The sequence below is a fragment of the Pleurodeles waltl genome, chromosome 4_1 (assembly GCF_031143425.1).
Source record: "Pleurodeles waltl isolate 20211129_DDA chromosome 4_1, aPleWal1.hap1.20221129, whole genome shotgun sequence".
Classification (NCBI taxonomy): Eukaryota; Metazoa; Chordata; class Amphibia; order Caudata; family Salamandridae; genus Pleurodeles; species Pleurodeles waltl.
This window is the reverse complement of record NC_090442.1, coordinates 107,002,097-107,017,674: the sequence shown is the minus strand read 5'-3', so window position 1 is coordinate 107,017,674 and position 15,578 is coordinate 107,002,097. Positions and strand designations below refer to the sequence as shown.

The 15,578-nt window shown below is 41.8% G+C and overlaps 1 protein-coding gene across 5 annotated transcripts in view; it reads left to right on the top strand.

The window, feature by feature from the left end:
* Positions 1-15,578, top strand: part of LOC138287423 (matrix metalloproteinase-17-like) — a 109,238-nt gene that overhangs the window by 73,049 nt on the left and 20,611 nt on the right. For all 5 annotated transcript variants that reach the window (XM_069227844.1, XM_069227841.1, XM_069227840.1 and 2 more), the window contains exons 8-9: positions 12,744-12,826; positions 15,294-15,446. In XM_069227844.1, coding sequence (XP_069083945.1) covers positions 12,744-12,826; positions 15,294-15,446 — 236 coding nt within the window. The remainder of the gene's footprint in view (positions 1-12,743; positions 12,827-15,293; positions 15,447-15,578) is intronic.

The window sequence follows — 15,578 nt, the reverse complement described above, 5'->3', positions numbered from 1 at the left end:
GGGGCAAAGACAAGACACACCTGAACACATGTACCGCTTTACACCCAGACTGACAAAATGAACTTGGTACAGTAAACATCTGTGAGAAACAATTATAGTAAATCATATATTATAACAAACCGCTCTTAGTACATGCAGAAGACAGGGCCATGCCTGAGCATGATCATGGCTCTGTAAATGAGTTGCACAGAACACAGCCTATTTTTGCCTTTATCCAAGCCTTCTTTTCCAACTAGTGTCTCCATCCCCTTGGCAAGTATGTTGGTGAAACAACCCTGGTGTCACAGGGAGACGCCGTCAGAGGCAGCAGATCTCTACGGACATAGCGAATGTTGGGTCCCGATTGAGTGCATTCGGGTGAGGCAGCCTTGTGATAGGCCCCATTCTGCTATCACCTTAGGGACCACATGGTGGCGCCCAGTGCTCGCGGTGCTGCCGGAACGTGCTCCTCTGTTCCCGGTAACCTGGCCGGTCGCACAGTGCGCGTCCTGCCCATACATGCTAACATTTTCGAGCAGGCAAGCTGGAGTTATAAAAAAAATAGTCAGGAAAATGTATTTTCCCCATTAACTTAGACTGAGGCAGATGCAATATATCTATTGGCCAGACAATCAGCATTTCATTTTTGGAAGTTTAAGAACACAGCACTAAGAAAAACAGAGCTCTAAACAATTTTTTGTAGGTGCTATGTAAAACTGGCAAAACGTAATTGCAGAGGCCTGTCAAACCCTCTAATCTCCCCCTCCAAAAATGGCTCAAGATATATTTTTCTGAGCTCAAGCTGCCTCGTTTCCAACAGATCATAATTCGGCAATCTGAAGTGGGTTTCTGCATGCAGGAATTGGGAGGCAGGAGACTAGCTTTGAAATTGGTAGTTGCCAACCAAAATCACGGGATCGACATGTATGGCTGTCATCATTACCAGCTTGAGAGCCTGATGAGGTGGTGCGAGGTGGTGTGGTGCGGGAGTGTCAGAGAGAGGAGGCACTTACCTGCAATGTTCTGCCTGTCTAACACTTGTTTACTCTCTCCAGGAGTGCCCCCTGCCTCCGATACTGGACTTTGCATAACAGCCATCTTAGCTTGGGCTCAACATCCTCTGATTACCTCATCACCTACAGTGGGCACGGCCATCTTGGATTCCTTGCTCCCTCCCTGTTCTGTGTATAAAGTGTTTTTGGGACTCTCCCTGCCTATACTCTCCTGTCATATGGCTCAAGTGACTTCTGGGACCCATTGCTGATATCTTGCTTTCCTGCACTACCCTAAGCAGCTGCAACTGCTACTAGGAGGGAGTCTTGCCCCCTAACCCCCACAGTGACTTTGGACACTTTCCAGTTCTGCTTATTGTGCCAACTTGAGCACATCAGTGACAGACTGATTGATGTGGAGCAATTTGTCAACTTAATGCCAGTTTGTGGTACTGATATCTGGAACCTCTAATACAAAGTAGTGGAGCTGCCAGAGTACAACTGACACAGTAATATTCTCACATTTGTGCAGGAAGAATCATGCCCCGAAATGTAGGTGCAATGGTGCCTGCATTGGTGCAAGGCAGCACGCAGTGCATCAGCACAAGAAGAAAGCAGAGATGTTAATAATTTTGTGAATATGGAGCATTTCTGCTCTCTCCCTTTCACGCAGCACAGCAAAACAAGTTCCCTTGCTGTGTCACGTTACATGTAAAAATAGTAAACATGGCACCCAGTGTCATACAGTCAATGCGGCTCCCATAGGTTCATCATGGCGGTACCTATTTGTTATTTCACCTGTTTGCAGTCTGATAACACTCACTGTCGAGTCAATGACAAGCTTGTCGAAAAAACTCTGTAAGGCTCTTTCCTTTGACGATTACTACTCAGAGTTATGCGGGATAGGACAGTCAGCCCTATCCAGAACCACAGTACTGTCCTAGTGAACTTTTGTTCTGATCCCGTCAGCAGGCCTGTTGCAAGACAAGGGCTTAAATGCTGAAAGACACCTGCTTGATTCCCATGCCCCACATTTCTTCACAAACTTTTTAGGCACTTTTTCGTTGTTTTATGGATTGGAAATTGGGTTATTGGATACCACCAGTGTAAATGCAGCAGAGTTGATTTTAGTGATCTATATTCCAAGATCTCAAATTACTGTGTTCTTGTAGCATCCCAATAACCAGCAGGAATTTAATGAGTTTACAAGACAGCCAATGCTCCCCATGAGACCCTGAGGAAGGGTCATGCCGGGACTGAGACACGTGTTGCTATGGGTTGTTTGTGTAGTCCATGTATTACTCAATCTGTTTGCTCTCTGGAGTTTTTTTACAATACTTATTGAAGAAAGAGAGAGGTTTTACTGCATCTGGTGTGACTTGGAACTCTTTGGCAGTCATAATGTGCGGCGTGAGGTGTCAGAGCCAAGAATCTTGTTGACTTGACTTTATATTTTGTTTTGTTGGCGGTTACCGGCATCCGCTGTTTATCGCCAGCACCATGGCAAGGGAAGTAAGGGCCAGATGTCTGAATTTGTTTTGCACTCGCAAACGGTGTGAATCGCAAAATTCGGCCGTTTGCGAGTGCAAAAAAGTGGTCTGCGATGCATGAAAGGCATTCGCAGACCACAAATAAGAAATCGCAAAAATTGCGATTTCTTGCGTTGCGACCTGGTTTTGTCCAGCGACCTGGTTTGCGAGTTCGCAAAATCCAAATCACAAGGAGATGCTGCAAAAAAACGCAAATTGCGATTTTTCGCAGAATGGCATATTGCACATGCAAAATACCACTAAAAGAAACCAGGTGGTAACCTGGTGCAAAATTTAAAAATGCATTTAAAATGCATTTTTAAATTGTACATGTAAAGCACACATGCCCTTTTGGCATGTGTGCACCTTACATGTCCCCAAAAATGTTTTTGGGGTGCAGCAGAGGGGGCCTTAGGCCCCCAGCACCCTGGGGTTTTGCATTTCCAAAATTGCGATTTCTGGTTCAGAAATCGCAATTTTGGAAATGCAAAAAATTCGCAGATATGGGCCAACAGGCCCATAGCTGCGAATGGGGCCTGTATCGCAATTTGCGATTCGGTAATAGCATTTGCGATTTTTTAGAAATCGCTATTACCGATTCGCAAATGTGATACATGGCACTTTGCGAGTCGGAAATAGCGAATTCTTAAAAATAGCTATTACCGAATCGCAAAGGGCCGTGATGATACATCTGGCCCTAAATTCCTTGTATTCTGGTTGAAGAGGCATGCAGTTCTGGGTTTCTTGGAAGCATTTATCTTTTTTTAATTTAAGGTGCCTGGCCTCTGTATGTGTATACATATATAAATTCACTGAAAAAAACAAAGGTTACAGGGACGTTATAGTTAGGTTCTGAATTTACTCATTCAAAAGCATAGCAATTCAGCAGTTATAGTTATAGTTCTTAACTCGCGCCCTAAGATAACGATAACTTGGGCTTTTCGTATAGAAACTAGGTCCTAACTATGACTACCTAGTGGGGACTGGCACGTGGTTTTTATATATATATATATATATATATATATATATATATATATATATATATATATATATATATATATATATATAATAAAATAAATAACATCACTTTATCTCTTCTTCTTCACTGCCCAAGGTTTACACAGTCTCCACTCATCCTTGATCTCCCGAACAGGGCTTCAGGGCTTCTCATCATCACAGTATGCAGATGTAACTAATTAGGGGTAAAGGTGGGGACTTCCGGTACAATTTGTTTCAGAATTTCGGAAACTGGATGTATGGTTTTTCATGCATATGTCATTAATACCGTCCACTGGCGCCACCCCCAGCACATATACGCCTAGTTATTTTATTACAGCTTTATCTGATCTTCCCGAGATGCCAAATTACAAGCCCTGTCATTTAATAAGCCCTTTAATGGGCTCCAGTGAGATGAGGTGCTCTTAGACGTCACCCAGTCTGCTCGGCTACAGTCATTCGTTTCTCCGCCTTTGGCTTGCCCTTGTCTGGCGCTATTCGGCGAATATTGATCACATACTTTAGATTCTGAAACAGTCCTGCAATGAAGGAGCAGATTTTTAAAACCATCTTTATTGAGTTTTTCAATTACAATGAAGACACAGCTGTACACCAAGTCTAATCGAATATCGTAAAAGCAGCATGAAAGATAATGTAAAGAGAGCAGAAAAATCCAGAGTCCTAGCTTTATTCCCTGATGTCCTATAAACTACATTTAGCGTGAAAAAACAAGCACTGGCAAAGCCAATAGGTCTGGCCTTGGTGAGCTGGTGCATTGGTTAATATGTTTTATTCTATAGTGCAATTATATGCCATCAACATAAATAGAAAAAAGATAAAACATATAGCTAACACAACGTAGCAATCACATCCCTGCAATCAAAATCTTTAAATTAAAAAATATTTACTAAAATGGTTGTGTTACTAGTGATTTTTTTTAAATTAGAAACATTTGCACTTTACTATTAATATTTGTGAAGGAGAAATAAATAAATCTCCACCCAACATATCATTCCCATCACTGTCAGCTGCAGTGGTACAGTGCCATGTACGCACTTTATACCAGTAACTTTAAAAATGAGATGGAAAATAAGTCACCATCCAACTGCGCACCCGAAGTGTAGTCAAAACAAAAAAGTATTATGTAAACTTAATAGAAATAAAATAAAGCACACATGGAACCCGATGTGACACTGAAGAGCGAGGAACTATTTCGGTGAATGTGAACAACGTGCACACGGTTTATGGAGTCACTCAAAGTGCAACTGTAAAGGACAATTTAAGAGACCACTAGCTGAAGCCCACTGACCAAAAAGCCTCTGTATATAAGTGTATTTTTTTGGTATGTAATTTTTGGAAATTCGATAGTCACTTGAGACAGTTAAAGTGAAAACCTTTATTATTCGACATGGTTGAATGTGTACCTCAAGCTTAACAGGAAAGCTATTTTTGGAAAAAAATATAGTTTTATAAAGGTGCATTCATATTTAGATCGGGCTTGACTTTATGTGATCAACTTGAAAAGAGCTTCAAGGAGTGCTAAGAGTGGGGCTTTGGCTCCATCTACATGTTCGTGGGCAAGAGTACATGTTTTGATTGGGCAGACGATGTGTGCTTCCACAGAAAAAGTGCTTACCCTCCAAGAGCTGTAGTCGTTTTTTGTTTCAAGTTGTGTTAGCCTTTGCTCTTTATCAAGTCGAGCTATTGAGTTACAACTAAGGTTGACCTTTGGGTCAAACAGATGGCACTGAAATAGTATATACCTCTTAGATACTTGAATAACTATGGTATTTGTTCTTAACTGGCAACAGCACAGACAGCAGGCGGGCAGCCAGGAGGAATGCATTGCTCTATCGTAGCCCCAACCACCTCTACCTTCTCTTTCCAACATCAACTTCAGCAACACCTTATAAAAGCTCTCCTGAGATTTTTTCTTTCTAATTCCTTGTTTTTATATTTATTGCCTGGATAGACTTTTTAAGCTCCTTCCCAAAAGTTAATGTAATATTTATTTTTAATGTATTTACACTACTACTAATATATTTATATATCATTTTAAAAAAAATATTTATATATATTAAATTAAAATAATGTACTTACTTAATATACTGTAATTGTAACTTTCATGAATCCTAAAAAGTCCTTACAGCCGCTTATTGCTCCCATTTCTTGCTACCCCGTAACACTACCTTCCCCTGAACCCTAAAAACCCATACTACTCCTTAACGCTATCATTCCCTGGACCTTAAAAACTCAGGGGCATATTTATACTCTGTTTGCGCCGAATGTGCGTCAACATTTTTGACGCACAATTGGCGCAAACCATGCCCCATATTTATACTTTGACGCCCAACCTCCATTTTCCCCTAAGCCGGCGCTGCCTGGTGTGAGTCATTTTTTTTTACGCACACCAGTCCGCTGCACCGGCTAATGCCATTCAATAAATAAGGCACCCGCATGGTGCTTTGGAATGGCGTTAGCCGGCGGTAACATTTTTGACGCACTACTGCGTTGGCGCAGTTGTGCGTCAAAAAGTATAAATATGGGCCTCAGTACTAATATTTAAAGCTACCTTTGCTTTAACCCTCAAAACTCCTTAGTACCCTGTAATGTTACCCTTTCCTGAACCCTGCAAACTCCTAACTACCCTGTAACTCTCACTCAGCTACTCACTTAGTTACTCGTCCCTGCTGAAAGCAGCGGGAGCCTGCGGGAGCCTCTGGGTGAAATACTAAAAAGAATTGGGAATCTAATTGCTCATTCCCTGGGTAATCCATCATTTCTAAGGCGACCAGTGGGGTACCACTTGTGAACCTAGTTATTTTTTTACCACCTCCCTCACTGGTGTTATCAATGCCCCCAGTACTGAGAAATCTGGAGAGGAGTTACCGGGTGATATCAGAGACATCAGTATAAGGCCCTTAGTGAAGAAATGTGAAAAGGATCACCTCTTTAGAGAGTTAGGATAATGTTTTTAGCGCATGCGTGGAAGCTCCTTTGGGACTATGGGCCTGAATTATGAAAAGTTAGTGTTGCCTTTATATCATTTTTTGATGCAAAAGCGGTGCAAGCGTACAATATTTTGTACGTTTGCGCCGCTTTTGCGTCAAAAAATGGCGTAAAGGCAACGCTAACTTTCCATAAATCAGGCCCTATATTCTTCTGTTTTTGTACAGTGGAGTTGTGCTGCATTGCCATCTGCGAGAAATGAGCACTGCCCCACTAATGGAGTAATTTACAGAATGCCAGATGTTTTGCTATTATATCACAATTCAACAACACTTTTACCACTACCAGTCGTCAGACAGACAAACGTGCAAACATTCTTTCAGTCTCTTTTTCCACAATTATTTATATAAAATTAGCCCCTGCTTTTTGTTTGGGCTCTGGTACTAATAGGCTCAGAAAGCATCACTTTTCTCTTGATGCAAAAATAGTGTTAATTGCACTAAAACCCACTTTTACACATTTCACTGAATTTATACTGCTTCCCACACATTCAAAATGACCCCAAAAGCAAAATTTCCTTGAATGGCAAAATACATTAAATATTAGTGCATGATTATTCTAGATTTTTCATTATAATGGCTTATCTTGCCCAGCGCTCGGATACCCTAGATGTGCTACGCTATATAAATACCGATTGATACAGTAAACATCCTTTTTTAGGGCTGGCTTGACAGCGCAGATATTGGAGACTTATTTTTAGTAATTAATTAAAGCATGCACTAAGTGGGCTAAGACTTGGCTCAACCAAGAGGACTATTACTCTCTGACCTCATACTATCAGCTGGAGATGTATCTTTCCGCCTTCCAGGAAATGTTTGCATTTGAATGAACAAACTATTACTCTAAACCTGAAAAATAAACTCAACCATGCTGTTTGTCACATTCAGTTACTTATCTTCTAGATGCAATCCAAACAGAAAACAACGTTTGCGTCTTTTTCTAAACTTTGGCAAAGCCATAGGACAGGTTTTACTGTGATAAACAATATTTGTGCATACAACACACGGCTACAGCATTTGTGATTGCCTGTGTTTACATTTGTTAGTATAGTAAGATAGATGTATTCGCTATGCCAGGGCTTGTTTATTGACATTTGATATTATTTTACACAGATGCAAGACAAATATAACACCCCGTGATCATGTTTAAGTCAGTATAATAAATTAAAAGAAGGGGTTTATAATATTTTGCAAGGCTCTTTTGCAAATTCTAAACTACTTCTATACATAATTGATCTAGAACATATTAGCATACCCACTAAGGCCTCTTTTTAATTATTGACACTTGATTGCATTGAATCTTGCTGACCTCAGTGGTAGAACTGGAACTGAGAGGGAAACATATATATATATATCACAGTATATTTTTTTCTCCTCAAACAAAGAACACATTATCACCCAAGACTGCGTCAGCTACCTGTGCAGTGAATGTAAAGCAAACCCTCATTTCCCACTCCTGTTCCCTTAAAGACAGTTAATAGTTCTTTCCATGTTGGGAGAAGATAAATTGTATTTTTCATACTAATTTTTCACTTTCATTACATAGTTTTGGTAGTTTAATAGGGGCTAGAAAGCATCTTCCTGTGAAATACTATTGAATTATAAACATAGGTGCATCTAAAAACAGGACAATTACTCATGATCAGTTTACAAAATCTTTGGTGTCTGAACATGTGCTGTTTATTTGTTGTCAGAGATTAGTTAGTAATTGTTTCATAACATTCTGATTTCATTCACTAGCTGAGAGGATATTCATAGCATGAGATGAGAGAACATTCACAGCTTGTAAATCCATAAAGGGGTGACGGCGCGGTTTCTCCAATGGGTGAGATATCATCAGAAATACTCACTCTTAGAGGTCGACTGAACCTTTGGACTTGGTGATGGAGTCAGTAGTTTGAATCGTGTAAGCCCACAAACCAATTACATTATCATAAACAATAATAAACACCATAAATAACCCAACACTAAAACAAAACTCCAAACTGAATACAGTTTCAAAGCTTTATTACAAACCCAAAATCAATGTCACATAAATGATTCGCAAAACTAAGTTATACACATACATGAAAACAATAGGCTGACCAAAGCGTATGAATATATTCAACCTGCTAAACATCAATACTGTTAAACATTCCCAAAAAATAATGTAGATTAGCGACAATACAATATGAACATTATTATCAGATTTCAAAGTAGACGGTGGTGACATTAGTGCACATCCAAACACAGTCCCAACAATCAATTACAGAGCTGCACCATTCCTGACACTAACCAGAATTGAGACTTGCATGCGTGGGGACGGGCTAACACATGAGGGCAAAAGCAAAAATAAAAGAAGGCAAAAATAATTTGGAAAACATCTAACTAGAAGAACTAGCTATAAAATATGCTAGTGTAAGTTACTAATTGAAAAAGGGAAACAAGAAACCACATTTAGTTATACCTCTCCTCACGCATACAGGGTGATTCGTCGAGCTGAATATTCACCCTCTCCTGGCATCAGTTGACAGTAGTATCAGGACAGTGCAGAACACGAGCTGCATTTAGGACAGGTCAGCAGTTCAGAATTAGTTGGCCTTATTAATACTGAAGCACATAACAGAATAGGGCAGTTGAGACAATGATGAGAAACCCACCAGGGCACTCAGAGAAGTGAATGTGAGAGAGCAGACTTACACTGGGCTCTGGACAGCATCAAGGCAGGAGGAGAACTAACTTCAAGCAGGATCAAAAAAAGGACTGATTTCTGTTCCAAAGTTCTTCATTGATTAAAATAACCAAAATCAATTTGAATGGTCCATCAGGTGGGCACACACTGGGCGCCAGTTTCAGCATCCAATCATTGAAGATGGCACCACCAAGGTTTGAAACATTTAGAAAAGTTCACAGCAAATGTGTGTTGTCCTTTTTCCTCCGGTTACAGGGTTCTGCCAGAATATTACATTTTCTAATAATCTGTTACTTGCAGTTGGTTTCCCATCGCACACAATTCACTAAGCTAATATTCTTTTACATAAGCCTCATGAATCTTCCTGTGCAACTCAGCAGCTAGAACAAATATTGTTACATTAACTAAATTTGAAACATGCTCTTCCTCTGGAATACAAAGGAACATTCAACAGTACATTTGCTGCCTAAAGAAAAGAATTCAGATTAGAGAGAAATGAACACGAACCAAATTTTCCACGACTGCTTGTAAAACGAACTTTACGGCCTACTCAAGAAAGTTTAATGCACATTAGTACAATGAATACATTTATAAACTTCTTTACACACCTTATATTTCAAATCAAATATGCAGGGCAAACTATTTTATTAATCATTATTCATGATATGTCAAAGCTAATTTTAAATGTGCATTTATTTGCACACGGTAAGAGAACTATTTAATTCAAAATTAAGGCCCTCTTTACGAGTGTGGCGGTCCGACTGTCACGTTACGACTGTGGCGGAGCCTGGCGGTCTCAGTGGTCGTAATCCACCAGGGCAGCCTGAATTATGGGCAGTGAAAAGTGCGACGGGTGCTGTTGCACCCGACGCGCCGCAACATTGCTGCCAGTGGGCGTCAATGTTGTTGAGTGTTTCCCGCTGGGCTGGCGGGTTTCCGCCTGCCGGCCCAGTGGGAAACCCGTAATAGGGTGCGGAGAGAGACGGCTGCATAGGCGGTCATCCTGACGTGGGGCCATGGCGTCGTCATAATGAGGCCCTAAGTGTGTTGAACTCTAAGTCATTTTAAATCTCAAAAATACATTTTGTTTCTACTCTTTTTACTTAGAAATAATACTTTAAGTTTAATGTTTAATAATAATTCATACATTTATGAAGATTAAATATTTTCAGGTTGTTAGAGATGGGGTCTTTGGTTGGCAGCCAGGTTACCCCCTGTCCAAGCAAAGACCCTCTCTCTACTCAGGGTAAGTCACATACAATCCAGTCGGTTTCTCCAGGCGCACACAGACGATACATCAATGTTTTTCTACGCAGCAAGGGCTTTGCGTCAATTTCCAGCACGCAGGCTTGGATCCTCCTTGGGTTGGGGGTATTTGGATCCCCCGGGGACTATGCGGAGAAATCCTGGGCATGCAGGATGAAGTTACAGGAGCTGTGTTGATCCGGTGGGCGATGCGGGGAAATTTCTGTTGCACAGCAGGCGCTGCATTGATTCCTCTCGCATGAAGTCAGGCTGCGTTGTTCCAGCTCAGCGATGCGTCGATCCGGAGGGCCATGTGTCAAATTTCTGGTCACAATGCTGCTGCATCGATCTCCAAATGGGGAGCCGGGCTGCGTCATCCTGGTTCAGAGAAGCAGTGATTTCCTCACCGCAGGGCAGGCTGTGCGTTGATTCCAGCAGGCTGTGCGTTGATTTTTGCCACTCAAGGAGTTCTTTGCAGAGATGAAGTATTTTTGGCCCTGAGACTTCAGGAAACAGGAGGCAAGCTCAATCCAAGCCCTTGGAGAGCACTTCTCAGCAGAGCCAGAGGGCAGCAAGGCAGCAGGTGACGTATATGAAGAAAAACAGGAGTTTAAGGCTTGGCAAGTACTTTTAAATGCCAAGTCGAAGTGGCAGCGAAACTACACACACAGGCCTTGCAGTGGCAGGCCTGGGACATGTTTAAGAGCTACTTATGTGGAAGGCACAATCAGTGTTGCAGGCCCTCTAGTAGCATCCAATTTACAGACCCGGGCACTCCTAGTGCACTGTGCTAGGGATTTACAAGTAAATTAAATATGCCAATTGAGTATGAGCCAATGTCACCATGTTTTAGACAGAGAACATATGCATTTTAGCACTGATTAGCGGCTGTAAAGAACGCAGAGTCCTAAAGCCAGCAAAAATGAGGTCAGAAAAAGAGAAGGAGGAAGGCAAAAAGTTTGGGGTTGACCCTGCAGAAAGGCAATTTCCAACACAGATTAAATGTGGTGTCAGAAATATGACTGGTAGGCACAAATGGCTCACTGAAATTCAATCTTGCACATTTAATTTCTACATTATTTTTCTTGGTTAAGCTTTTAAACTGCAGGTTTATTAGATGCCATATGTTACTTCTATGCCACTAATAAGTTAATAAAATATAATCTCTATCAGGTTCTAATCAAAAACCTACTGATAAAATAATTATTTCTCAGCTTTTCTCTATATTACCTAAAGTGACTCAACTACGGCCTTCAGCATGCATTGCATGAGACAGGAACGTTAATGGAAATCAAATAACAATAGTTGCAAGGGGCGTATTATCATTTATTTATTTTTTGTTAATTTTTGCCTGTTGATATTCAAGATGATCTGGGTAACCCACAACAATTACTTAATAGTGAATTTTCTATATTATTTAAAATACTTTTTTACATTTCAGCAGCGGATATGATATGTTGCCCCTTATTAGGTGACTATGTTAGCTCAAGGAAAAACAATGCAAAAGAGTGTAGGAGATATTCAGATTTCACTGTAGCAACATACCTAAGTTGTTGAAGTTTACAAAAGGCAACTACCACTTGCTTGAAATACTAGAGACAATTCTTAAAGAGCAGACCCCAGTTTGAGATACATGTAAGTTGTTCACCACTAAAAGACACATTAGGAAGAGTTCTTGGGCGTGTACTTAGAAAAATGCAATAGATATGGCCAGGGAGAAAAAGTATGGTTTACAACACATTCAGTCTATTTACATGATACTGTGTAGACATTGAAATGTTCTTAAGGAGTTGTGGTTGAACCTTCACTTTAATGACACTCGGCCTATATGTGCAAAGCAGCCTCTAGAAAGTAGGGAAGCCTTGGGGTGAATTGATTTCTCCATAAAGATATATAACAGAGTAAAACTTAAACTGTGCACAGAGCAAAAGAGGGTTTCTATATCATATAAGACCAAAGTATATAGACCAAAGAGCTAAACAGATAGGGTCAGATTTAAGAGCCCCTAACGCCACTTTAGCGCCACCATAGCCTCATTTTTTTACGCCAAGGCTAATGTGGCTTTTTCCTCTCACCATATTTACAAAGTGGCACAATGCATGCATTGTGTCACTTTGTAACCCTTTGCGCCACATTATGCCTGCGCCGGGCATTATGTGTGTGAGGGCGGGGTGTTCCCCTGTTAGGGGGGGTGAAAAAATGGAATTATCAATGTCTCTAAAGCCTGTATTATGGTTTTGTGTCAGAGATTCTTATCTTCTCTTTGCTCTGCATGATCATCATCATCCTTCTGTCTTTGTAAAAGTCTTTCTCTTTTACTCAGACTACTAAAAGATGTTCCAGACCGCTGCACCATAGGCGTTGATGCTGCCACACAGATCCGTGGAGAGACATTCTTCTTCAAAGGTTTGTCTGTACAGTGTGCAATTTTTTCAGATAGTTTTTAGTTTATGCACAATTATTCCAATTGCACCATACATCTCCACCTAAGCACAATCAAGTCACCAAATAGGGGGCTGAGCTAGTCAAGAGCTGCGCGAACACTAAGGGGCATATTTATACTCCGTTTGCGCCGAATTTGCGTCGTTTTTTTCGACGCAAATTCGACGCAAAACTAACTCCATATTTATACTTTGGCGTTAGACGCGTCTAGCGCCAAAGTTCATGGAGTTAGCGTCATTTTTTGGCGTGAACACCTCCCTTGCGTTAATGATATGCAAGGGAGGCGTTCCCGTCTTAAAAAATGACTCCGAGGCATGTGCGTGGTATTTATACTCCCGGGCAAAAATGACGCCCGGGAGTGGGCGGGGCAAAAAACCCTGCATTTGCGCCTCTTTTTAACGCCTGGGTTAGGGCAGGCGTTAAGGGACCTGTGGGCTCAGAATGAGCCCAGAGGTGCCCTCCCCTGCCCCCAGGGACACCCCCTGCCACCCTTGCCCACCCCAGGAGGACACCCAAGGATGGAGGGACCCATCCCAGGGAAGAAAAGGTAAGTTGGGGTAAGTATTTTTTTTTATTTTATTTTTTGGCATAGGGGGGCCTGATTTGTGCCCCCCTACATGCCACTATGCCCAATGACCATGCCCAGGGGACATAAGTCCCCTGGGCATGGTCATTGGGCAAGGGGGCATGACTCCTGTCTTTGCTAAGACAGGAGTCATGTTGATGGGGGATGTGCGTAGAAAAAAAATGGCGCAAATCGGGTTAAGACGATTTTTTTGCCTCGACCTGACTTGCCCCATTTTTAGACACCCATACGCCATTTTCCCCTACGCCGGCGCTGCCTGGTGTACGTGTTTAAGTTGAGGTAAGTATTTGTTTTTATTTTCTTTTTTGGCATAGGGGGGCCTGATTTGTGCCCCCCTACATGCCACTATGCCCAATGACCATGCCCAGGGGACATAAGTCCCCTGGGCATGGCCATTGGGCAAGGGGGCATGACTCCTGTCTTTGCTAAGACAGGAGTCATGTTGATGGGGGATGTGCGTAGAAAAAAAATGGCGCAAATCGGGTTAAGACGATTTTTTTGCCTCGACCTGACTTGCCCCATTTTTAGACGCCCATACGCCATTTTCCCCTACGCCGGCGCTGCCTGGTGTACGTGTTTTTTTTTCACGCACACCAGGCAGCGCCGGCGGCTAACGCCGGCTAACGTCATTGAATAAATACGGCGCCCGCATGGCGCTTCAGAATGGCGTTAGCCGGCGCTAATTTTTTTGACGCTAAACTGCGTTAGCGCAGATTAGCGTCAAAAAGTATAAATACGGGCCTAAGTAGCTCAATGCTGAGCAGGGTCATGCAACTGAGTTACCCTTATACATATGACCACTCCACTGTGGGAGGTGATTGTATGGGTGGATGGGTGTGCGTGAGTAAGAGATGGTGACGCATGTTGATGAAGCGCACAGGAAGAGTGAATTGGAACCACTCCTGGAGGCATATGTTGTTGTTTGAGTGTGGCTGGAGTTCATGGCAATTGAGTGGTTGAGGGGAGTTAAGAAAAACAAGCTTGATGTAACATAGAAATGTATTGTATGTTATGTTATTCATATATGCAATAGATATCCATCATTATGACGATTTTTCAAAATGAAGACATTCAGACTGATGTAAGCAGGCAAACAAATCTTAATTTAGAAGCAATGCTAAAATGATGAAATACTTTTCCCACAAAAAGTTTAATTGAAAAGGTAAATTAATGAACAAACAAAAAACAAAAGTGTCTCAATAGTATTGCAGTTTAATTTCTGCGGTGGCCTGGTTGAAGGCAGAGTATGATTATATGAGGGAAGAAAGAAAAGGAGAGCAAAACTAAGGGAAGAGTGGGAAAGAAGATGAGAATTGGGGTTGGGGGTGGATAGGGTAGAGAGTTAGTTGGAGGGCCTGGAAAAGAAACACTCTGGGATAGAAGGAGGTAGGCCAGTTCAAGATGCTCTAATAGTAGGGGGGTGTACTAGAAAGTATTATGATAGGGGAGTTAAGAGGAGAATTACAAAGTAAGAAATGAAATTTGTTCAATAGTATTTTCACCAGGTTGGTTTTGTCATCCTGGTGAAAGCCCTTCTTGAAGAAAATATCATGAAAAGGGATATGACAAAGTCAGTTTTTGCCAGGTGAGTTTTCCCTTTGAATAATCTATAAACATATAACTTTGCATACTCCAATGCTCAAGGAAGCAATCCTCTTTTGCCATTTTTGTAAGTGGGCCTGATGAGAAGCTTTCAGAGACAGATGTGGCATGAGAGCAAAGGACAATGGAGGTAATCTGCCCCAAGAACCATGTTTAGAAGTTATGAGCGCCAACATCATATCGAGTTCAGAACCCCATAGGAGTATGGAGTCTTGCTTGATACTGTGTCCCTTTCTCTACTAGGTCACTTTTTCTGGCGTTTAACCCATGCCCGCCACCTGACATCGCTGCGACCTGCACGGATCCATGGCTTCTGGCACGGTCTGCCCAGTGGCCTGGAGAAGCTGGACGCAGTGTATGAGAGGCACCTGGACCATCGCATCCTCTTCTTCAGCGGTAAGAAGTTCACTGAGGGTGAGAGCTTTACAGCACTCAGCGGAAAAAGAGATCTTTGACACAGCCTCTGTGCCATTTATCTAAATATCTCAGATAACATATTCTTGGCAGGACTCGTGAACATACTGAGCC